Below are 26,607 nucleotides of genomic sequence, written 5' to 3' on the forward strand. Positions count from 1 at the left end.
TTTCCAGTCTTGTTATGCAAAGCTAACTAGTAGACTTTTGGCTGTAGCTTTAAATAATTGATCAAGCGAAACATTTTCTGTTCCCAGTTTCTTGAGAAGATTTGCTGAATTTCTTTGTTGTGAAATTAAAATTGAATATCCTTTGTGAACAAAAACAGCAATTTGAAGCCATCACCTTAGGCCTTTCACGATTTTCTGACATTTAAAGACTAAACAATGATAGAAATATGTTGTTGCATCATTAATCGTTTATTGTTTTAGAATGAGTAACTGTAAGTGATACTACTGAGTCTCACTGTAATTTAAAATGCAAAGTGGTGCATTTATTCCCCCAATAAAAAGGCAAATTGACCTTCACAATGTCAGAACTAAGTGCATGCTTTCATTTGTGTGAATGGCTTGTGGTCACATTCGCTGGCATTAGTGTAGTTTGTTACAGGAAATCATGAAACCAGGAAAGTCAAAGTCATCTGGGAGGAGTGATGTAATTATTTAAAGGTTCCCAGCTTGTGATCACATGGATAGAGGAGTAATGCGAGCCGCTTGTGAACCAACCAGAGACAGTTATTATTCGCCAACACGCCATTAATGTCACACCACATTTTTTTGAGGATTTATGGACTCATATAATGACATCATGAGGATTTTTCTGTAATTGAAAGGATGATCCTCCATCACAGCAACCATATTTCACTCTCCAGCTCACCCACTTTTCCCAGAGCACCCTTTCCTCAAACATTTTCTAAGCTGGCAGTGGAGGTCCTGTTGGAGAGACGCCCTGTCTCTCCTGATTCAGCGTCTGTTAGAGCACAGTCCAGTATTCACTCCTGCCATATACTAATCCTTTCATTAGGCTCGGCTTCAGGCAGCCCTGTCAAAGAGCTGACTGTGTGCGGGGTCAAGAGAGACTGAGACTGATACACAGAGATACATTTACAGATATGTACTGTAACACTGAAACACCTTCCCACAAAAACACACACACACACACACACACATATATATATATATACATTCCAGACTCACATTTACACTTACAGATACACCTCAACGTCCCTCACCTGTTCTATACTGGTGTTGGATATAAATCAGCATCTACTCTTGGGTCATATTTGTTAATGGTTAATCAAAATAATCACATGACCCCATAAATTGGAGCCATGTCGGCTCATGGCTCTGAAGACTCTGAAGGCCTGAAGAAGAGTATTTCATCAGAATAAAAGTAAATATCAGAGAAAAAAGAAAAGAAACATAATTCTTTGTATCAGTATTATTTTTTTTCTTTCTTATCACTGACTGTCTGGGAAATATGTTTATTTGGTGTCGTGTTGAGAGTTGGATGAGAAGATCGATTCCACTCTCATGTCTTTACACTAAATGTGGAGCAAGAGCCAAGAGATGGTTGGCGTAAACAAACATGGTATAACATGTAATTAATGAGCCTTCAAGATGTTTAAAGATGTATTTTGTTATCTTCAGACAGAAACATGTTTACCCCCGTTTCCAGTCTTGATGTTAAGCTGTGCAACTGGCTGTAGTCTTGGCAATAGTTTGATATTTGGAAAAATGTATTCTCTTTGTGACAGAGTTAGATGACAAAATTTATACCATGCTCATTCCAGTCTATTAAATAAAAGGCTATAGTCAGGAGTCAGTTATCTTAGCTTAGCATAAAGGATGGAAATAGTTGGAAACAACTAGCATGGCTCTGTCCTAAGGCATCAAAATATGGAGTTACCACTAGATATTGGTGCCTAACCAAGAAATGGTCAGTTTTTACACTTTACACAGTTTTTACACTTCAGTTTTTGTATTGGATTAACCGGACTGATCCCCCTTGCTTCAAGTCTTTATGCTAAACTAACCACCTCCTGGCTCTAACTTGATATTTAATGGAGGCAGTGGTTCCCAACCAGGTGTTTCTGACCCCTTCTAGGGTCGCCAAGACCTCTTCAATTTAAGGTTGTAAGAATTTTAACAAATATTAAAAAAATAAAATATACATGTCTCAGCCTTTTATTGACAGCAGCAGTTGCCTCCTTTTGGTCGCTTCCAGCCCTGGCAAAGCTTTCCTGTATGTTCTGGGGGCATTTTTGTCACCAGAAGTTCTTTTTTCCTGAAGAAAAACTACCCTGTGTTTGCCCACCGTCTCTGGATGTTTAGTAGTCTAGTGTCGCTTCTAGGGTTTCATACTTTCATTTGGCAATTTCTCACTGCACATGACACATTGAGATCTAATTTTGTCCATGGCCTCTATGAAGCCAAACTCAATATAACTGTCTCGGTAAATCCTCTTTTTCTTCTGAGGAAATTCAGCAAAATTCTCTTCTCCTTGACGCCTGGCCATTTTTCCATCTGCTCTTTGGTTTTAGTATGTTTTTTTTTTCTACAAACTCACACATATACAAAGAGGTATTGTATCTCAAGACACACAGGTTAAATAAAGTGTAAGTAAATACATAAATAGCGCAGTATGACACTACAGTCCTTCACTCAATATACTGAAGGTATAGATAGATACATACATACCTGGATATGTTCCACTGAACACACCCACACAATAATTTACACCCTTACAAACACACACCCTTTCACTCTGCTCATATTTTCACATATCAGTGACAACGTTGTTTTCAAGGAGCTGCAGTCCTGAGGGAATGTTTAGTTTGGCCAATGCAGTTCAACCCTTTGCCATCCTAAGCTAACTTGAAAGTGGCCTGGCGTGTTTCTGACTTAAATGACACAAGTCATGTTGATATGATGCAGCCGGTGGAGGCCAAGAAGTCACAAATGATTCTGTTTTTCTAATGACAAACCTCTCTGTCTCTCTGGTTTGTTTCTCAGGAAAACAACATGAGGAAACCACCGCCGGCCAGCGTGGATTTGTTTTCTCATAAAACGTAACATTTTTGTCCCATGCATCACCCTGCTTCATCAGGGCTGATGTGGAATATTCAACTGTTCCAGTTAGTTTCCTGAGACACTTCTGGTAACAGGCAAGCAGACAGGAAGCGGACATCATGGACTGACTGAGAGAGTCGGGACACATGTGAACAGATGAGTCACATCTGACTGATGGATGATGTAACAATGTAATGATGCCTTTTCGCCGACCTTGGAGCTAATTGGACCAAGAGAAAGTGTTTTTACAAGCTCATACGTTCACTTTGCCAATGACAAAACAAGTTACAATCTCAGCGGCAGCGGAGAGGCAATGACCTAATTCAGATTAAAAGGCCTCATACTGATAAGTAGCCGGCCTCCTCACTGGGTGATGGAACATAATCACAAATGGACTCTTATCATCGTGGCTGGAGTGTGTGAGGTTACATGATATTTGTGTGTGTATGTGTGGATGGCTGTTTTAGTCAGTGAGTCTTGATGCTACATGCAGCAATGTTGCGGCGTGGACTACTAGCCTGGGTGTCCCGTGTTGGAGGTGTGCTGGTGATCCTCTGCTGCTCCCTGTCGCTCCTCTATGTGATGAACTGCAGTCCGCCGCACTCTGATGACCCTCCGCTGAGTCATGCCCTGCCCCGCGCTGGACCCATCCACCCCAGCCTGGGGGGCACAGGGCCAGGAATCGGAGCAGGAGGGACAGGAGGAGCTGGTGTTGCTCAGATCGGTGGACCCCCTGGCGTTCAGTCTTATCAGTTGCTCCTCCAAGAGCGTGAAGAGCAGCATCGCCTCCACATCTCCTCCTTGAAGAAGCAGATTGCTCAGCTCAAGGAGGCCTTGCAGGAGCGTAGCCAGCAGCTGAAGGGAGTGCAGGAAAGCCTGAAGAGAGCCAGCGGGGGCCCAATAGATGGACCAGAAACCGGGGCTGGTTCGCAGGGTGGTGGTCTTGGGGAGGCTCATGGAACCAAAGGCCAGCAGGCAGATCTGCAGGATTTCCTGCGAAGCCAGCTGTCGAAGGCCGAGGTGACCGCCGGCATCAGGTTGCCCAGCGAGTACGCTGTGGTGCCCTTTGAGAGTTTCACCCTGCAGAGGGTGTACCAGCTGGAGATGGGACTGACACGTCACCCAGAGGAGAAACCTGTGAGGAAGGACAAGAGAGAGGAGCTCGGGGAGGTGCTGGAGATGGCCCTGCACAGCCTCAACACACCATTATCCCAGCAAGACAGCAGGGGTGTGGCGGAAAAGACTCAAACGAGCAAAGTGTACTCATCATCCGACTTCGTAGAAGGTGAGATCAAATGTCCCTTTACACTCGAAATTACAGTTGTGAGTGCACTCCCAGTTTGTAGAAGCAGATAGAAATCCCAACAGTGAAGTAGAGCAAAGCACTGCTGTGGGCATGGTCAGCAGAAAAATGTGTTGTAGCCACAAAAAAGGCCTAAAATCAATAGCTGTTTAACTGTACACTATAGTTAGCACATTCTCATACAACTACTTTTTTATGGTTATGTTTAGGCACTGGCCGAGCTTAGTTAAGGTTAAAAGGGAGTCAAAAGTCAAAAGTTGACATTAAACTGAAACCACGATCTTTCCCTATGTTTAAAAGGGCTTTTGTTGTATAGGCGTAACCAGGTCTAAACCATCACAAGCTGTCTTAGCCAATTAGAGTACATGTTTGGGTGTTTAAGTTGGACTGCGCATAGCTTTGAGTAAAGTAATGGCAAACTCACTCTCTGCATATGTCTTTACGTAATAACACAACATTTGTCACCGCAGCGTAATTGGAAAAACAAATTAGCACTCTATAAACATAAATTCTTTGAGACATGCTTGCTTTTTCGCTACCATCTTCAACTTTGTTATGTTTTGGGTACAGGAATCCCTGGAAGGTCAGAAATATTTCTGTATTTGTGTACAAGTACATCCAGGATATCCTCCAAGTTTGCAAGTCTGCACAGCTCTGCTCACAAGCTCGGGAAATGAGCACAGCTGCCCCTCATTCACATGGAGCATCTTTTCAAATGTGGCGTTTTAGTGCGTGTGTGTGTTTGTGTGTATCTGCTGTGTGTAATCTGCTCTTTGAAGGTCACCATCTTCAATCTGTGTGTGGGTGGAGGTTTTTAAAGTGAGTAATAGGGGCACCTGGCTCGGAGGAAATGAGCCATAGGTCACTATATGGAGCCTCTTGCATGTGTATGAGATTCTGTGTGGTCCTGTGTAATCTGTGTGTGTGTGTGTGTGTTTATGTGACAGTGATTTTAATGGATGTTCATGCATTTGTGTGTATGCATGTGTATTCACGTAAACAGCTTCCACAATTCCTCAACAAGACAGCAGGACGGTGCAGCTTGCTTTTACGAAAATAGCGACTGCCTCCTGCTCATATTTTGCTCTTAATGCTCCCTAATGGACATCGATTTTAAGGAAATCTCAAACAAGCAGGGAATTATCCATCCAGCCAGACAAGTGAAAGGCAGTCTAGATTGCCAGACTGACAAAAGGATCTTCAGGGAGCTTTCAGGGCTTTATTGGCAAGTGAGCTGAAACTGCATCCAAACAGAGGAGGTATGCAAAGTGAGTTCTGTCCTTTCGAAAAGGGACAGAAAAGTGCAGCTAGACAGAAAGACAGAGACAGGATGTGAAGGCATTTAGTCTAAATTGTTCAGCATATTTACTAAATGAAAGCTTATCGTGTCCCTCTGGGAAAAAAAAGCCTCCCATCACAGGAAGCGCCAACTTAACAGGAAGGCCTTCATTTCAAGCGGCTATCAGGCTGTAAATCTTTGCCCACAGGAATCTTTATGTTCTCCCTCTTCTTCATTTTATGACTTGATCATCACTTTCTCTTTATTTTTTATTCCCCTTCTCAGTGTGTCTGCTTTTTTTTGTCATTCAGGCTCTCTTTGAAGACAATGTCTCTTTCCAGCGATGCGTTACCCTTCCTCTTTCCAATTGTCTATTTCTTTTCTCTCTGCTTTCACTTCTCCTTTTCTGTATTCCATTTCCTTTTGCCTTCGACCCCTGCAGACCTCAGTAGGTCTATTTGCAAGTAATAATCCTTGTAATAGCAGAGTAATTGAAAAACAACATCTCTCTGGGGAAACAAGCTGACCTAAGACTTGCAACAAGAAAATTGGTCTGGATTACTAAAATAGCCTCTGTTTCTGTGTATGTGTGTTGTGGGTGTGTTACATGTGTACGTAAAGTTCTGGCCAGCAACAGCAGCAGATTGCATGGACGAACTCATATGAACTCATCACTTCATCTTGAACTTTTTTCATTATGCGCACAGTATCGGTCCGTCAAAGAATTGTTGACAAAGAAATAACGATGAAGCTGCTGCTAAAAATGAAGTTCCCATAAAAATGTTTATTTTTCAGATAATCTTCTAAAATTAGATGTTGGAAAACTAAACAGGGGGAAAACTGATCCTTGGAACTTGGAAACAGAAATCTCGGGGGATTTAAACAAAAGCTGCACCCTGGCGAAAAATAACATGACTGCAACAAAGAAAGAAAAGAAAGACACAGAAAAACTACAGGCACAGAAACACAAGTTTGACATTAAAACTCACAACATTTAGACTGTTTTCATACATCTTTGTGAGTTCATGTGAGTTAATATAGATCCTATTATTTCCCTGAAGTTCAATTCGTAGTAGTCACTGAAACTTCTCAACAACTATTAGTCTTGACATGAAATGTTTTAACAACTACTGGATGGATTGCAGTAGAAACCAAGTGTAAAACCACTGCCACCCATTGGTTTGTGGACACCCGTTTTAAAGCTTTGAGTTTGGCTCTATGGACATTACCATCAACCGCAAACTATCATATTTTGACAAGAGCGTGCAGCTGGTGCAAGTTGGGCTGCTCTTGGTTGTGACCTCGTTTTCAAACAGGCAGCTTGCCTAGTTCTAATTTATATGTATTACATGTATATGTATTGTATCTGACTTTATGCAATAAATCAAATAAAGCGTATTCTCACTGTGTCTCACCCATCAGGTATCACCCGGACAGAGAAGGACAAAGGGACGTTGTACGAGCTGACCTTCAGAGGCGAGTCAAGTCATGAATTCAGGCGTATGGTCCTCTTTCGTCCCTTTGGACCACTGATGAAGGTGAAAAACGAGAGGGTGGACACAGCCAACGTCCCAATCAACATCATTGTCCCGCTGTCCAGACGCACAGACAAGTTCAAGCAGTTCATGCACAACTTCAGGTGGGAACCTTTTCTCAGATATTCGACTTGTTTATTCTGCTTCCAGTTAATTACAAAGTCACACAAGCCACGTGACATAAACAGAAGCACCACAGTAAATTATTCAAGACGGTTCTTTGTGTCACACGTAACTAATTTAGGAAAATGTGATACTCAAACCCAGTTTCAATTTCAGTTTTACATTTTAATTGGGCAGACAGGGACGAGGGGTAGCAGAGATTAGAGGAAAGAGGCAATTTTTCCCTTTTTTTGAAGAAACTTATAATTAACATTTTGAAACTGTATGTGTAGTCTTATCAATTAATTTATTTTGGTGCTGCTCGGCATAATTGGAATGTAAACACGTGAGAGAAATTTAAATGATTCAAGACAAGAATATGAGTGAAGACGACCTCACAGATCACAACTCAGTTTTTTTATTACACTGCATGCCCACAGGAAATGTAATTTCATACATCTTTTTGATGCACGTAGCTAATACGCATGTCAATTATACCGCATTTCACTACAATTAGATCCAGGCTAGTATGTACACGTATGTGGTGAAACCATGAAGATAAAGACAAACACAAACAGAGCAGTCAAATCTCATCAGCTCAACAGAAAAACGGGCTTATTTCAGCTATGGAGTATGTCACCGTCAGTTGAGGAAACATCCTCCTTAATGTCTATGATTTATTGTGCTGCCGCTGCTGCTTATCACAGCTCTTTTTACATGGTAAATCCTGCTTAGTAGCAGTGTTGCAGCCCATTAAAATGCCCCCCTGGGCAGACCAGCAGTAGTTGATATACAGCATGGCAGGAGTGTACTTACTTGAAAGACTTAGCGAGTCGCTGAGCAAACACTTTACCCTCATCCATATTAACGGTGGGCCAGGAGAAAAATTGTATGTGTGTGTGTTTAGGGTGTGATAACGGTGAGTAACTGCGTGTTTATCAACTATTTTCTATTCGCATTTCGACTGGAAAATAAGTGCATTTATGATGCGCTGTGATATGTTTCCCAGGTGCAGAATATAGAGATAAAATGTTAATTCATAGCAATGCAAACAAACTGCAAACATCTGCAGACAGGCACTCTGGAGACTGAAAAGAAAAAAAAATCCCTTTTACCACATGATGAAATAATTATATTTAGAAGTTTTTTTTCTTTCCTAATTTGTGGTCCCAGTGACAAAATGAAGAATGACTCATCAGATCCCAGCGAAAAATCAATTTATTTTACTAATAATGCCGCATTTACTGAGAGCCTTTAATACAACAGCCTCTGTAACGACAGGGAAAATTGTATTATTCATGACTAGTCAGTATCCTCTGCACGTATTTAGTCACTTTCAAGCATCTTGTGCTCATCTAGTTGTGTTTTATGAGACATTTTCCTCCATGTCCTTCTGGGAAATATTCTGACATATGTATGTGTGCTCTGAGAGAGAGGCTGAATTATCTTTAGCACGTGTGTGATATATTTGACACGTCTCCATCAAAGTGCCTGCAGGCATCTCCCACCTGGTCTTCCTTTTACCCATGTACAATCTCTCCCTGTGCTTATAGGTAGAGGAGAGCCAGGATTATAGCTAAAAATGATCATTTTCATTAGCAATCATTAGTTAATCCTTTAGTCGGTAATTATAATACAATCTCCTAGATCTAAAGGTGACGTCTTATTGCATGTTTTGTCCATCTTACAGCCCTAAAGCCAATGAAATCAGATTTACAGTCAAAAATAGTAAACTGTCACATTTGAGAAGGTGAAATCAGCAAATGCTTCACATTCATTCTTAATGAATGATTTTAGGGTTTAGGATTTAGACTTTAAGTTTTTTTTTTAAAAACTAATCCTTCTGGCAGAAAGCATAGAACAAATCCTCCACACCAAGGCCTTCTCTTCTTCCCTAATTTGCTCTTCCTTCCCGGGATCCAACCCATCTCAGTTTGAGTGTGCTTTGATCCACAATGTCCCTTCCTCTGTGTGTTTTTGTGTGTGTACAGGGAAGTCTGTGTGCGTCAGGACGGCCGTGTCCATCTGACGGTGGTGTATTTTGGGAAAGAGCAGATGAGCGAAGTCCGCAGCACTCTGGAGAACACGTCCAGGTGGGTTGAAACCACAGCCAAGATCAGAGGCCAAATGCAGAATATTATATAATATACGCAATTTATGTAATGAAACCAAACGTTGCTGCAGTCAGCACATGCTGTAAAAAATATTTTTTAATGCATACACTAGAAGCATTTTTTCTTCACATTTATAATCTGTCTCCCTCACTTTCACGATGCAAACACAGAACACACACACACACACACACCTCCTGGCTCGGCGTCCTGCAACACAGCCTGATCTGTCTGATGAATAATGGAGCAGTATGCCACCCACACTGAGGAGCTGAGAGCTACCAGCCAACACAGATAAATTACAACAGACCTGTGATCATCCCTAAATCATGCTAAACCTTTCTACACGCATGGACCTCGACACCCACACCTCTGGAAACATTCGCTGCTGACTGATGAGAAGTCAGATCCACTGTAAATTGAGCCATAGATTCCCTGAGGGGTTTGCTATGGTGACGCTTGTCGATTCCCATCCCCGAAGGTTTTTGTGTGGCCTTGAATCAGTTGGATGCGTAGTATCACACAGTGTCTCTTTGTCCCTCTGTGTGTCTGCCTGCTGCTGTCGCTAAGGGGGAACTGTGAAGATTAAAAGGAAGGACACGTTAAATACACTGAAAGTGAAGCATCGTGTGAAGCTGGTCAAAATCAGACTCTGCGAATGTGGAAAACAGAAACATGCAACAAACCTGTAATATTATAGATTTCAGTGTGGAAGAATTCTTAAAGGAGAGAGATTGAGATTTGTAAAAGAAGCTCATTGAATAAGAACCAGTTGGAGCAGAGGTAAATTAAGATACAGAAAGAAGGGTGTTGAATTAAGTCCACTGTAATTTCTCTCCTCGAGCAGCAGTCCTGCCTTGAACTCTTTGAGGTTCTTTGTATTCTCCTCACAGCCTAACAATACATTCATCGGTTATGGAGCATCTTATCTGGGTGCGAATCAGTGCCTGTAATCTACTTTGTACTCCCTTTTCTTTCATCTGGTTTTCAGACTGTGGTTAAAATGAATGGGAATCATCATTGGAAGTTAACTACCTGTGGTTCCATTATCTTGGAGTGGAGACACACATATAGTATACGTACAGATACAATCACAAGCTGCAGTACAGTACAATCAAATACAAACAAAGTATGTGGTATAATGAAAGAAGATGGTAGAGGAAAGGTCAGGGGACCACTGTGACCAAGTGTAAAGTGATGACTGTTAATCCTCTGGAGAACGTGAATGTCATGGAAATGTTTCCAATAATAAGAAACTACAAACCTCAAATGTGAACCTCATGGTGGTGTGACAGGAAAAGTCTTTAGGATTCATAGTCTGGGAATTATGAATGTCAAAATATGTTACCAATCTATTTGATGGCCACTTTGTAGATGCTGAGATATTTCACTGGATGAGTGAAAATTGTGACCTGTTGGTGACACTATAGGTAATGTCATGGCATCAACAGGTTTCATCCTCTGGGGACCATGAATGTCAGTAAAAAACATCATGGTGGATGACATTGTCATCCCTTCAGCCATGCTGCCAGAATGGATTAAAAACCAAGCCAAACAATCAAATCAATCCTTGCATTTGTTGTTGTATAGAACCAGTTTGGGGTAATTTTACTTGATAATTGACTTTGAAATGATCAATTATCACAATTGTCTTTTCTTGACCAATTCGTCAACAAAACAGCAACTAACAATCCTTATTTTATTCAGCTCTACTAATTCCATAATTATCCTTAAACCCAACCCGAAAAGAAGAGATGGGGATCGGACAAAAACCTCCTCATTTAAAGGTCTGAATCTCAAATTGGTTCACACACACACACATACACACACACACACACACACACATAGAAACATACACACATAGAAACACACACACCTTCACTCACAAACAAGTCAATATCTGTTCCCAGTAGTGATGGCATCATTAGTGGCCAATCTGATTCTACACTGCCCTTCTTACAAATTAAATTCACCTCCAGAAAGTGGTTTGATTTGTGTCTGCTCCCTTTAGCCATTTGTGTGTGTTTTTCTTTTCTTTTTTTTTGTAAAAAGACATGCAGTCACGCTCTTTGCTTTTAGTAGCACAGTGTCCCTACTCTAATTCCCCCCAATTTATTTCAGCAACCAATATAAACCACTTGAGGTAAATTTCCCACGAGTCTAAAAAGATTGTCCTGAATCTCTTACCAGCTTTCTAACCTTTACCAATCCCCCTGCAAGGATTAAATGTGGGTACAAAAGTGCTTGCATTTTCTATTGTGGGCGCTTAAAAAATGGGCTTATAAATCAAAAGCCAAACCAGTTCTACTGTACCAAAAGCGAAAACAAGCAGAATATAGGAGATAGAAAGCAATGCTGGGGAAAATCATAGAGATCTTCAAGCATACTGCAAGACACAAGGGATATCATTTAAAATAGATAGGATCAGCTGCTGAACTTCCAAGTATATAGCTTATACATCCAAACTTCAAAGCTTCAAGCCATCGGGGAGCATGTACGCTTCTGAGCCTTACATGCTGAAGAATAATGATTCAGAACAACATGAGATAAAGAGGAAGGAGATACAAAAGAGAGTAGAGAAGGAAAGTTTGGAGAAGGATGAAGCGATCTGTTTTGAAGAGAAACTAGTGGATGCATATGAATAGGAGCTGTGCTTTAGACGCAGTGAGAAAGGAAGCTGGAGGAGAGTTGTGAAGATAAGATGGGAGGGCAGAGTGAAGTCGGAAAAAAGAGGGATGGAAGAAGTGCATCAGCAAAGATATCAAAGGGAGTAGTACGTTAAGATGAAAGAGAAGTATCAGGAAAGAGGCACGAAGGATGAGATCATTCTGTCACTCCTTCATCTACAACCTTTACGTCATCTTTCTCTTGTACCGTCTTGCAACAGCCCCACAAGCCTTTCATGTTATTGTGGCACTTCATTCAGTTCACAGACGGTTCAACAGCTCTCTGAAGAGTCTCTGACAGCCTCTGAGAGGATAATGTCAACCACAAGGTGACTGGGAGAAGATTAAGAGTGGTTGAAATGATAAACAAGAGATAGGAGTTTTAAAAGCTGTCCAGTATTAATTTTAAAGAGAGCTTGTTCCTTTACAGATCGCCAACAGGCCCATTCTGTAAATTACTCGCTGTTGATAACTTTCTTGCCTGAGGGCTGAGCCTGAGAGTGATAATAACAAGTCTACAATTTTTACAGCTCGCACATACCTTCACATTACACAGACAGATTGTTGTTTCTCCACCTCACTGTACTGTAATGCACAATAGCCCAGAGACGATAACACCAGCCTGCTTGCTCCGTAAACAGCAAGAGCAAATCGCTTCACTCGCTGGTAATGCATGACAAACAATGTGAAAAAAACTTCACCGGCATGAAACTAAATCTGAAAAACAGAAGTGAGGAAGTTAAATGTTTATCTGTGGTGGATAAGAATTCTTCTGTTGAAGTTTCTGGGATGAAGATTCTAGTAATAAGCTACTCACTAGCTTTTGAGTGCTGACACTGCAAGAAGTAAGGGAGGCGATCACTGAAGCCGCTGTGACGGCAGTTTCTGTGGGACATGAGTGGATCACTTTACAAGGCATTGTGGGATTCCTCAGGACTGACCAGCTATCAGACAGCACCACTTACTGTCCAATAACACCAAAAAAAATCAGTGTTGCAGCACTCGGTCTTGGTGCTGCAACCCATTTATCTCTCCATCTTAACTTCCTAAAATGCAACCAATAACTTGACTCATTTCTAATTTGGATTTTTTGTCACTGTTAATGGCTGTCACCCGTCCTTGCCCTCCTTTCACATCAAAAAAGTGAATGTGAAGAAGAAGCTGTCAGCCAAATTCTTCTGTCATAAAATTTGTCCAACTAAACTATAAAGAGCACTTGTGCAAAAAATAAAAATAAAATCATCCAAAGCACAGCACAATATGTAAATTTGCTACTGAAATGGCTGTAAACACATCAAACTTTCATCAGAACTTAAAGGAAGCATAAAGAAAGGTCAGCTCACCCTCCTCACCCAAAGAGATTTCACCAATATATTAGCATACATATTAACTATCTATGTATATACTGTCTTGTCTTGATCTTGATTCTATCCTGCCCTGGTCTTAGTCATGATGGGGGTCCCGATTTAGGCGGTCTTGAGTATAATCTCATTATGCAGTTAAATGTATAGATTGTGGCTTAAAATTGAAGAGATGCTTAACACTATGACACAAATAATATAGCAGGTTTTGCTAACTAGAATAGGCATAAGCGTTGTTTATTGTCCCAGAGCGGATAATAAAATCTGCTGGAGAGACTTTTATTATTTAGGGAATTTATACACTTGATTTGCTGGTGGTAGTAATTTAAAAAGTCAGGGGATCAAAGTCATTAGCGCTTGTCCTCTGGGGAAAATTAATAGCAATCTATCTAAGAGTTGTTGAGATATTTCTGTCTGGACCAACCAGCTGACATGCACAGCTAAAAAGCAATGCTTCACTGAAAACGTGTTTAGACTGAAAAGTAGTCTGGATATAGTCACATACAGACTTTTTACATTCAGTAAGCACCATGTCTGCACTCAGTCCTCAAGCTATAACCACACACGAGCAAATACATACAAATGGTTACACAGCGGCACAGATTCACAGAGAAAGAGAAGAGACGCTTGGAGAAAATCCGGTCTCTCCTCCTTGTCCTGAGCAGAACTAACAGGATCAGGCCTGCTGCTGAGACACAACATGACGGCTCTTTACAGGCTTCTCACTCTGACACAATTTCAACAATTTAGCCTCTACTAGGTACCAGCCATCACGCCCACAGTAAACAAATTGACTATTTTAGACCATAATAAGGGTTCTGATGCCTCAGGGGGAAAGAAAGAAGAAAAAAGAGCACAATATCAAAAGTAATTTAGAAAACATGGATATTGCAGGGCTTAAGTGGACTTTTTCACTTCACCCACACAATAGTCGTGCTTGTGTTAATGTTTTTGAGCTTTTAGAGACTCGGAAAATGAGTTAGCTGACACACAAACATCTGAAAATTATTGAAATGCGCTCACACGCACACAACACACACTTACTAGGGTTGAATAATAGATCAACTCTGGCTCTCTGGAAATAGAAACAGTTACATTTACCCCTAAACAATATCAGTAATCAGGAAAATATCACCGCCATAAAACTACTACTGAATTATTTATGACTAAATGTCTCCTAAAACCCAGAGTAAATATGCACAGCTGAACTTGTAAATCGTTTTTCACAGATCTGTATGCTTTATATGAAGCGAATGGTCAGCTTGGCTTAGTACTAAGACTGGAAACAGGCAGGGTAACACCAACCCTGATTCTGTCCAAAGGTAACAAACTCCACCTACAAGCACCCCTAATGCTCTCAGGTTAATACATTATTCAATATCCTGTTTGTTCAAGAACTCAAATGTAAAAACAACATCAGCTGATAGGCTGTTTTTTTTTTTTTTTTAACCTTTGGACAGGCTGTTTCTCTCCTACCTCCTGTCTTTAGGCAGCATCATATATTAGCATATCTCATAGCCCCACATCCTCTCCATCTGTATATTAGGCGAGCAATATTGGCTTTCAAGATAGATTTACATCAGTTTAATTTCCTTCCAAAGTGAAATCAATTGAAGGCTGCAGTAAAATTCAAAGTGGTTTATTGTTTAGAGGCCAGACTCACACACAACTATACCAAAATGTTAAAGAAAGGTCTAAGAAGACCAGAAATCTGTTTTGAAGGAGTAGCTCGAAAATCTTTGGAGCAAGATTTATTAGTTTTCTTGGTAGATTGTTGATTGTAGACAGTCAGGAGCTAGTTAGCTTAACTTAGCTTAGCTTGAAGACTGTAAACTACCGTATTTTCCGCACTATAAGGCGCATCGGATTATAAGGCGCGCCTTGAATGAATGGCCTATTTTAAAACTGTTTTCATATATAGGGCGCACCGCATTATAAGGCGCATAGAATAGAAGCTACAGTAGTGGATGGGGTTGCATTATGCATCCATTAGACGGAGCTGCGCTAAAGGGAATGTCAACAAAACAGTCAGATAAGTCAGTCAAACTTTATTAATAGAATACAAACCAGCGTTCTGACAACTCCGTTCACTCCCAAAATGAATAAACAGCTGTTTTTTTTTTTTTCCCGAGGTAATGTCCGTGACGTAGTATTTTCGACACAAATGGTGTTGGACTGGAATTCCTCTTTACCGTTCTTACCGCTTTTACTTCCTAGCAATATATACATTTATAATCCCACTTTAAAAGTTACATACGTGTTTTTGGTGCCTGTTTGTTTCCCAGATATATTGGTGTGTGTGAATGGTGTATAAGAGACATTAACTTAAAGAACTTTGTAGAAAGGCGCTTTATGAAGTTCATCCATTTCCTTGTATTAGTTTACGGGCAGATCTGCCTTATCCAATATGTCGGCGACGTCGACGTACGATTCAGCGCTCAATGCAGCGTCTATGTATATATGTCTATGGATTCAGCACTCAATGCGGCGTCTACATATATATGTCAATGGTTACTTCGGCGACGCCCCCTGACTACGGTAGCAATGATTAACCAATATTGATCCATATATTAGGCGCATCGGATTATAAGGCGCACTGTCGGCTTTTGAGAAAATTTAGGTGCGCCTTATAGTGTGGAAAGTGTAGACTGATTGTGTTAAGATAGAAGACACGTTTACACTTCTTCCGACCGTGCACGAATGAAGCCAAGATATCCTACATATGGCTGCTGCCATCTTGCTCTATTGACAGCATTTGGAGCCAGTATGTTTGATTGTATGTATATAACAGATTACGGTTGGAGCCCCTGTATTGAGCTTTTACCAATACATCCAGCTGACTCAGTCACAAGCAAGGTTCAGCTGTCAATCATGAAGTGAAGCACCCTTTTTATAACATCAGAAAACAAATTAAAACTTATCATGATAAATTGACTCGAACACATCACTGTGACAAGAACCACCTAAAATATCAGAAACTATCTTTGGGAAAAATTGATTCAACATATACATTTTCTTATTTGGTCTATCTGCTAATACTGAAATTGGGTGTCTGAGGTAAACTGCAGCCAGCTAGTGTGGGTGATTGAGATGTTTTGGTTTTAATTTTAGGGAGCTGTCATGTCATCCATCTTTACATACAGTTAATGATGCAAAAGTAATAAAAGTCTGCATCCCAGCACCTCTATAGCTCATAATTAACATTTTATATCCTTTTTAATTCTTTGTTTTAGGCATGCATGTATTTAAATACTTCATATTTAACGTACATATATGAGAGTGGTATTGATATTCTGTCCCAAAAGGTCAAACTATTCCTTCAAATCAATTTTTTTGCTCAAACAAAACAATACAGAATCTCAATTTTACTTTTTTTCTACGTCTTTGCTTCTTCACTCACTCAGACGCTCCTCTTAAAACCTTATAGTTCTCTCATCATCTCTGATAATAATAAGCTTACCGCCCCATTAAAGCTGAGACTGAATCAACATGTGAATTCAGCCACTATTGCATTAACATCGTTTGAGACAAACAAAACTATTGTGCTCTGTCTCTACCATCTGTGGACAGTTTAGTGCCAGCGGGTGGGTCAGCCTCTCCAGGGACTCTCCGGAGTAGACTGTGAAACAGATCGACTTTGTTTGGATTCATAAACTGCAGACAGACGTGAAGACTGAACTCAGATGTACTGACAGACAGCACATAAACACTTATGGATAGGCACATGAGGACATCTTGTAATTGTTGCTGATATTTTACTCATTCATAAGCGGCATCATGTAAACGGTTCTCTGAGATTTACAGCTAGACCAGGATTAAAGGTTTCATTACATCTTATTTATGTGAGAGGACGGGTAAAGGCTTTTACAGTTATACATGCGAATAAATATACAGACACATTATTAACAGACCTCAACACACACACACACACACACACAGCAGTTACATGGAAATGTGGGAAGTGTCATTCAAGTGGCCTCTGGCAAAAACAAACTTGACCATGTTTCCTCAGGTCATCCTTATTTCCTCTAACAAAGCCGTGTATGTCTGAATGCTCTCTACTGTTTCACATGTGTTATGTCACCGACGTCACATGAATGAAGATTGGATCCTGTTTGTTTGGCCTCAGACACAGAAACTGTTTTTCCTCAGTATCTCCTAACCAAAGTCGATGCAAAAGTGTGTGTTTCTGAGAGAGTGTGTGTGTGTGTGTGTGTGTGTGGGCATGAGAAAAGGATTAGTCACTAACAGTATGAATTGTTATTGTTAAGCATAAAGCCACAGCTGTGTACATCTAGATCCAGCTGTGTCTCTTTGCTCTCACCACATCCGTGGAAAACAGCAGGGCGGTGATTGGAGGAAGCTTTGTTGTCTCGTGCAATTCATTTTCAGCCCCAGCTAAACTTTGTTCATATGATGAGCATCATAAGGAGTACTGAAATGAACTCACAATATGCTGATGTGGATGTTAGGACGTCACTATGTTGTAATCTTTGGATGGAAAATACTGAAGGCATAAAAGGCAGAGAACAGAGCATCACCAGGGTCAGATTAATTATTATTATTAAGGCTCCGGTTGGCCCTCGGGCTCCTGCAACTCTTGCCTTTAAGTGCCCATCAGATCCAACACATATGGCAGCTTCCTGAGATCCAACAAGCTCTTCTTAGAAACATGTGCCTGTATTGTGTCAGTTTGTGCAAGTGATGGAATATAAATAATAATAAAGTACATTTACTCAAAGACAGCACTTTAAGCTGCATTATATTTTCTACGCCACGACATTACAGAGGCAAAGATGCGTTTTACTTCAGTGCATTTATTTAATAGCTTGAGTTAATAGTTGCAGATGGAGATTATTAATACAAAATATAAATCATCTTATACATTGTGCGCCCCGCTACATGACTTAAGTCTTAAGATTTAGTAAAAATGCAGGATCTTGCTTAAACTTTACATTACTTTGTACTTTAGTGGTGCAAACAAGACACCAAACTAACTGACTATTGAATTAAATTACCACAAACTAATTGCACAGAGTGAATCTGAGGCCGTGGAACAGTTGCCACTTTTCCCAGCTCATGATTACAGCTGTGTACTGCAGGTGTCAGCAGATCATGATGATCATCTGCAGATCGGCCACGACGAGATTTCACAGCTGAGGTTCACAATGGGCTTGATGACCTGCAAAATTACTTCAATTAGAATATCAGTTTCAGGAACGATCAATCAGCATCTTACTTCAGCTTTCGTCTGTCCGTCTTTCTGTTACTCGTCTCCTGTTTTCAATTAAACAAATGTATTGGCATTTTGATGAAAAACATGCTGCCAAAGCATATACATAGACAAGGCCAATTCATCTGTGTGACATTTTTCAAACACAAGCAATTCAAAGTGCCTTACATCAGGCAAAGATATGCTTCAGAAGAACATTTAAAAACACACAATAAACCCAATAAAAAAAGGGCAATGAAATCAATTAAATTCATAGAAAATTAAAAAAGTGTATATTTGCAGTAATAAGCTCCTCCAAATTTAATGAAGGCAATAAAAGTGCAATGAAGAACTTAATCAGTCAAAAGCACAGGAGAGCAGCAGAGTTTTTAATTTAGATTTTATATAGAGTATATACATAAATTAATTAATAAATGCAAAGTGATATACGTGACACGGAATGAAACAACTCAGCACTCAGTAAGGAAAAGAAATAAGAAAATCTGTCTCATATTACGTGAAATTATATATATAATTAGAATATAGAATTTTGCAGTTTAACAGAGAGACTTTTTGTGTGTAAATGTAATGTCTTCTGTTTCTCCCTCTAACCACCTTTTTTGTCTCGTTTGTGTCTGTGCAGGGAAGTGAATTTTAAGAACTACACTCTGCTGCAGCTGGACGAAGAGTTTTCTCGAGGACGAGGTCTGGATGTAGGAGCCAGAGCCTGGAAGGGAAGCAACGTGCTTCTTTTCTTCTGTGACGTGGACATCTACTTCAACGCTGACTTCCTCAACACCTGCCGACTCAACACACAGCCCGGTGAGGCAGACACACACCTTATGGCAGGCCTGTTTTAACATGCAATCCATTTACGACCAGTCAAAACCTTAAATAGATGAAGATATTTCCAGCTACATTGTATGTACGTGTCTGGAGATATCTTAAATTATCTTTCTTACAAGCCAGAATTTGTGACTAGTCAATATGCATTTGTAGATATGTTGTGAACAGTGTGTAGGATGATCTGGCATCTGGCAGTGTTTTCAGCCCTCTCCGTGACATTCTCCACATTCCAGATAGTTATCTTGAATTATAAAAAGTGAAATCTGTGAAATGTTGTCTTACCATACAAACACACATTTCCATCAAATCACTGCCTGTTTTTCTGACACTGCTTGTCTCGCTCCCTCTCAGGTAAAAAGGTGTTCTACCCGGTCCTATTCAGCCAGTATAACCCCACTCTGATCTATGGAAGTGCTGAACACATCCCACCTGTGGAGCAACAGCTGGTAACACACACCAATCAAATCTACCCTCTCCCCTTCCCCTTTTTTCCAAACACTCTGTGAGCCACTTGTGGAAAATATCACATTCACTGCTGTGCCACATTGCTGTGAGGTTTAGAAATACTCCCCTCTCCAGCTGCTAGCTGTACAAATCCACAGAAGCATGTTCCCGTTCAAGTGTGTGTTGAGCTGATACACGTAAGCTCTCTAAGACTTTCACTTCTTTTCTCTGCAGGTGATCAAGAAAGACACCGGGTTCTGGAGGGATTTTGGTTTCGGCATGACCTGCCAATACAGATCCGACTTCATAAACATAGGTAAATATTACAGAAGAGCAACATTTACAACACAACATGCACTGTAGTCATACCTCATCACAACATATTAGCAACGCAGGAATATCTGAACCGTTGCTCTCTGTTGTTGATTATCTGTGAAGAGGCGTTACATAACGCAGGATGAAAATGAGATTGCTGGACGGCTAGGGTGCCATATCTTAATGGATATGAAAAAACATCAGAGCACAAATGGTTCAATATTACATTACTGTCCTTAACTGGGAGAAGATTTCATTATATTACTCTGCATGAAACTGCTCTGAGTGGCAGCAGTAGCGTATTAGCATATCTCATAGCCCTCTGTCCTCTCCATCTGTATATTACGTGAGGAATATTGGCTCTCAAGACAGATTTACATCAATTTAGTTTCCCTCCAAAGTGAAATCAATTAAGGGCTGCAGTGAAATTCAAAGTGGTTTATTGTTTAGGGCCCAGACGCACACACGCAAGCATGCAAATGTTCTCATTGAACTGAGCTGAAATGATAAACAAGGCTCCAAGATAGGCAGAAATCTGTTTTAAGGGAATAGTTGCTTTCATCCAGAGAGTTATTGCAAATACATGTATTTATGTATATAAATATGTGCATAATGTAATGTAGTATATATCATTACTTTGCAGCTTTGTTGTTGTTGGAATTTTCTTGCTACAGTATGGACCTGAGCTGTTGTAGACTGGAAGCAGGGGTAAACAGCTAGCCTGGCTCTCTTTAAAGATAGAAAACTTCACCTACCAACACCGCTATAGCTCACTGTTATCACAGTATATATCGAAAACAACATCTGTGCCCAACAAGGAAATACTAAAACGCGGTAGGCGAATGCAGTCCATTTCCCATGCTGTACGTTACCTACTTGGTTTCTTTTAAGTGTGACCAAAGCTGTTCCTTAACCTTAACCAAGTGGTTATTATTGTAACCATGATGACAAAGGTCCCCTAAACTTAATGAAGTGGTCATTTTAATCAAAACGATTTAACAAAATGAAACGAGAAACCAGGTTGTTTTTATGCCTAATGTAACCAAACCTTAACTGGTGGCAGTGCCAGATGAGCTTATGTGTGTTTTTCTACAGGGCATGGATGAGCAAAGTATTTTGTCATTTAATGTGGAGGACTTGTGTGTGTGTGTTCTTCCCTTAATCTATAAAAACATTAAATTATTATTAGTTTGGCTTATATGGCTATTTATATATATATGACTGCTTCTTGGCAAGTCCTAGTGACAGATCAAACAGACAAGATATAATGTGTTAATGTGTTGATGTAGGTGGATTATTATTATTTTTTTTACCTTCATATAGTGCCAGGCTAGCTGTTTCCAGTCTTTGTACTAAACTAAGCTAAGCAGCTTCTGGCTGGAGCCTCATATTTACCATACAGCCATATCAATAATCTCATCTAAAGCGCGTCAGGAAACAGAATAAATGTGTTTCCCTAAAATAGCCATTTACTCTTGTGAATCATAATTAAATTGACAGTTTTATGTTCTTCAGAAATTACAATGCAGTATGTTATTTAAGCCATGAGCGTGCAAACAAATGAACAATCTTATCTGTTGGGTACAAATTCCTATCTTATCTGTGTTTAGCCCTGGAGCATGAGTTAGAAAAGGTAGATGGCAGAGAGACTCATAGCATGACCAAAAGCAGACATGAGTACTTCAGATGCAGGTATAAACATGCCTGTATTACAAGATGTTTTGGAGTAAACAACATCCGTGAGAAAAAATGATGACCACATACATATCAAAAGGTTTTTAACATAACAACACATCCTATGAGCTATGATGTTTTAATGAGGTTTTAATCACACTGCATTCTCCTTCTGCTCTGCTCATCTCCAGGAGGTTTTGACATCGACATCAAAGGCTGGGGTGGTGAAGATGTCCACCTGTACAGAAAGTACCTCCATAGCAACCTTTTAGTGGTCCGAGCACCCTCTCGTGGCTTGTTCCACCTGTGGCACGAGAAACATTGCGCAGATGAGCTCCCTCCAGACCAGTACCGCATGTGCATGCAGTCCAAGGCCATGAACGAGGCCTCGCACGGGCAGTTGGGGATGCTGTTCTTCAGGCACGAGATCGAAGCTCACCTCCGCAAACAGAAACAACAGCAAAACTCAAACCCCAAGAAGACATAAAGACTTACAGTCGGTTGAATTATAATCACCAAAATGACTGCAATCACTTGATTTAATCTGAACTACATCAGATTTTAAAGGAATACATTTCGGAAAATGTGCTTATTCTATTGCTGAGAGGGGAGACTACTACATATGGAGCTAGAGCCAGGAGGTGATTAGCATAGCTTAACATAAAGAGTGGAAACAGGGGGAAACAGCTAGCCTGGCTCTGTCAGAAGGTGGGAAAAGCTGCATACCAGCACCTATAAAGATTGCATTATATCTTTTAGCCATATAAGAAGTGTAAAAATATCTTGTGGTCTTACGGGTGGTCAAGTGCTGGACTATTTCTTGGCCGAAAAAAGTAATAGAACAAAAAAGATTTTGTTCCGTAGGACAGAGCCTTCCCTTTGCTTCCAGTCTTCGTACTTAACTAAGCCAACATCTGCTGGCTGTAGCTCTATATTTAGCATCCAGATTGAAGAATCGTATCAATCTTCTCATCTGACTCAGCAAGAAAGCCAATAGGCATGTTTCCCCAAAATGTCAAATGTTGAACCTTTAATGAAAAAATGTGAAGACTTTTTTTTTTCTTTTTACTTTTCGAGAACTCTGAGCACTTTGTTGCTCTGGAAAGGACAACATAAAATTAAGATGACTTTGAGGAATTCATCTACGCAGTTGGAGTGGACTTTGGTTGGACATGAATCAACCAGATCTCCTGTTTGAAACATCCATCTGTAGCTTAATATCCATTTGTAATTTCCTCTGTAACTTCAGCAACGCCTTTCAGAAAGAATACACAGAACCTAAGTTTGTGCTATGAAGTTTCTCTGAACCGTGTGCCTTCTGTGAATGAAACCCAAACACTGTCTCTTTAGGGTGGTCAGTAAAACTGAGGGCTTTTATATGTAGGGAAACAGAGCCACCTAGTGGAGTGAAAGTGAACAACATGTTGGTGAATAAACAATGAAGGACTTGTTTAAAGCCTGAAATGGCCTTGTAAAACACGTTTTGTTATATAAATTATTGATCAGTACTCTTCATCCATTTTATTTATGTATGTTATTATTTTGTAAATGCCACCATTTATAAGGATTATGAATTCTGATGCAGTTATTGCCTGGACAGTATTATGTGTAGGCCATTCACCTTTATTACGAAATGAGAGTGATGCTGAGTCAAAGAAAAACATAGTATGAATGACAATTTCTGTTAAGTATTTGACAGTTTTTCCACAAAAGCCTTATATATTTATGTCCAAAATATATCTAAAGATAAGTTTATTTTTTAAAATGTTTAATTTAAAGACATACTGTAGACTAATGTGTGTGTTTTTTTGTGGTTTCTTTTTACATAACTAATTCGTGGATAGAAAAAATAAAATCAGTGACTGACAGTAAGTCAGTCCACTGCACGGACACTGACGATGACTTAAGTTAAGTCAGAATGAAACTATTGATCTTAATATTTTTATTTCTCTCAATCAAATGTGGCTCTCGTGTACCTTGTCATAAATATACACACAGAGTTTGTTAATGAAGAGATAATGTGGCATTACATGTTACTGCACAGTCACAGAAACTGGAGATGTTACAAACTTAGAGATACGACTGCTTTGATGGTTACTGCATTTGCTTTAATAGACTCCCATAAATCTTGTTCCAGCACTTCTTCAGTCAATCAAAACAAGCTGTACATTTGGTGGATGACCAAAGATGTGAAAAAAAGGCACTTTTGTTTTTATTATTTGCCATTGAAACATTCCTTGTAATAACACATTGAATGCCTTTCTTTACTTTATTTTTTCACTTCATGTAAATTAGTCAAATAAAACATATTTGTGCATTGTGTCTATTTAGTATGATTTGTTCCCTTGCGCCATCTGCTGTCATCACCAAGTCCTAACCAGCTAGAAGGTGGAATCTAACAGATATATAGGGTAAGGTTCAATTCATCACAGGATTGACACACAGAAACAAACAACCATTTACTCTCACATTCACACCGACGGGCAATTTAGAGTCACCAATTAACCTGCATGTCTTTGGACTGTGGGAGGAAGCCAATCTACCCAAAACGAGGTGACATTGCTAACCACCGCACAATCTTGCCACCCCTAAAATGTTCAGTTTTTAATAAACGTAATAAATAATCACAAATAAATATGTGTGATAAGGTGTAATGTAAGCATGCAACGGTTCATTATCCAAAAGATAATTCAGTACATTTGTTAAAGCTCAGCTTTTTATTGTATAAATATAATTGCTTATTATTACGATAACAGCATCTATTGAGGAGCCCATTTAATTATAGTTTATCTAATATTTCCCCCTGATAGATGTTTAATGGCACTTTTAATTTAATTTTAAAAAGTCTTCACCCATCAATCAAGCTGTGATTGTGATTAGAACAACAGCATCGCTGAATCCATACAAAGGTTTGTCAAGACCTGAATGAATAAAACATCTGAATGCGTACTTAAGACATACTACAGACTATTAAAGTGAACAATAGAAACCAAAACAACAGTCAAGGTATAGAAATGTCCTGTTGAAACCATGTGGTCAATTCACATAGATGTTTTCAAGATGAAGCACATTACTCAATACTGTCACATGGTTAAATCTGAAACAATACATCATATTTTATGGACTGATCATATGTTTTGTATGTTTAAAATATACTGTACTGTACTGGAAGGTTAACATCCGCTGACTGCAATATGATCTAAAACTATGGTATTTCCTCTATAGATCATGAGTTGCTTCTTTTGATAGCTTAGACATCTGTGGTGTTCCTTATTAAATATGTATACTTCCACGTCTTTAAAACTCCTGTGTGGACATTCATGTCCTTCACTCAGAACAGAGTAAAATGAATATCCAGAGAAATAAACTGTCACACACTTTTCAGCATTACACATTTCATCAGCATGATAAAGACATTGAACAGTCTTTTATCTGTTCCAAGTATATCCTTGTATTTGAAAGTTTTACATTTTTTTAATGGGTTGGACAAAATAACTCACCTGTTAGTTTAATGCAATACTCTTCTAATAGCTCAGATGGTAGAGCATCCAACCCATGCACGAAGGTTCAGCAGCGGCCCAAGCTTCGAATCCGACCTGCAGCCCCTTTCTGCACGTCATTTCCCATCTCTCTCCCCCCACATTCCTATCACTCTTCAGCTATCTCTGTCAAAAATAAAGGTTGAAAAAGGCCAAATATATATCTATATATTTTTAATAGTTGGCTGTACAACTGAATTGAACACCTTTTAAAAAACATTTTCAACAAAATCTGAACACTGACACTAACTAATGAAGGTAGGATTTCCTGCAGATTGCATTGTTACGTAATAAACTAAAAGTGTATGTGTTGGAAATACATATTTTTTATAGAAAATACTGCGGGATTGGAAAGATTATTCAAAGGTATTCATCACAATTTCCAGAATTATTTGAATATTTTATTAATGTAACCACTAGATGGGATGCCAGTGCCTTCCTTTTTACATTACATTACATTACATTGCATTTAGCAGACACTTTTAGCCAAAGCGATTTACAGAGGAGGACATAAGCTGAGAAAGGTGTAGAGGAGCACAGAGTAGTTGTTAGTTTTGTTAGGCAGGGAAGTATTCTCGAAAGAGAAAGGTTTTTACAAGTTTTTTAAAGGTCGAAAGGGATGTTGCTGTTCTAGTAGCCGTTGGTAGGTCATTCCACCATTTGGGGACGACCACAGAGAAGAGTTTAGAGTGACCTCGCTTTGCGAGAGGCGAGGGTACAACTAGACGGTTTGTATGAGCGGAGCGTAACGCCCTGGTCGGGACAAGAGCCTTTAGTAAGACGCTGAGATAGGCAGGGGCAGATCCTGAGATGGTTTTGTAGGCTAGCGTCAGAGCTTTGTGTTAAATTCTGGCAGCTACAGGCAGCCAGTGCAGGTCGCTGAAGAGTGGGGTGACATGTGACCTTTTGGGTTGATTGACTTTGACTTTTCAATCTAATCTTTTTGCTGAAGGTGGAATGTTGTTGCTGTTGTTTTTTCTCTTGATCGAATTGATCGAGAGGGGAAAACCGGAGCAACATGGAGGAAAACCCCCGACAAACATATACTGTGACCAGATTTTGTTAAAATTTAACACTGGTGAACAGGAGTGACCCGGAGAAAACCAAAAGGCGTGAATGTAATCAGAGTGTTCCTAAAAACAGTCTGAACACTCTTGAGCAATAATAATGATGAGTAGAGCGATAGCATGACATGCTAAAACGCATACTCCTCAAAGCCCCACCAAAAGCATTTCTTCTTGTATTCAATGACGTCCAATGTAGGATGCATCCATTAATACAATCACAGCCTGCAACAGTTCTTCGCTGCCATACTTCGT

General features: G+C 39.8%; 1 protein-coding gene across 2 annotated transcripts in view; it reads left to right on the plus strand.

The window, feature by feature from the left end:
* csgalnact1a (chondroitin sulfate N-acetylgalactosaminyltransferase 1a) overlaps window positions 1-24,071 on the plus strand; it is a 32,577-nt gene extending 8,506 nt beyond the window's left edge. For both annotated transcript variants that reach the window (XM_019258418.2, XM_019258417.2), the window contains exons 2-8: window positions 2,845-4,186; window positions 6,906-7,122; window positions 9,112-9,213; window positions 19,114-19,292; window positions 19,668-19,762; window positions 19,995-20,076; window positions 21,941-24,071. In XM_019258418.2, coding sequence (XP_019113963.1) covers window positions 3,382-4,186; window positions 6,906-7,122; window positions 9,112-9,213; window positions 19,114-19,292; window positions 19,668-19,762; window positions 19,995-20,076; window positions 21,941-22,236 — 1,776 coding nt within the window. In that variant the 5' untranslated portion in view covers window positions 2,845-3,381 and the 3' untranslated portion in view covers window positions 22,237-24,071. The remainder of the gene's footprint in view (window positions 1-2,844; window positions 4,187-6,905; window positions 7,123-9,111; window positions 9,214-19,113; window positions 19,293-19,667; window positions 19,763-19,994; window positions 20,077-21,940) is intronic.
* Window positions 24,072-26,607: the final 2,536 nt, after the last annotated feature.

This window comes from Larimichthys crocea, chromosome IX (genome assembly GCF_000972845.2).
Source record: "Larimichthys crocea isolate SSNF chromosome IX, L_crocea_2.0, whole genome shotgun sequence".
NCBI classification, from domain to species: Eukaryota; Metazoa; Chordata; class Actinopteri; family Sciaenidae; genus Larimichthys; species Larimichthys crocea.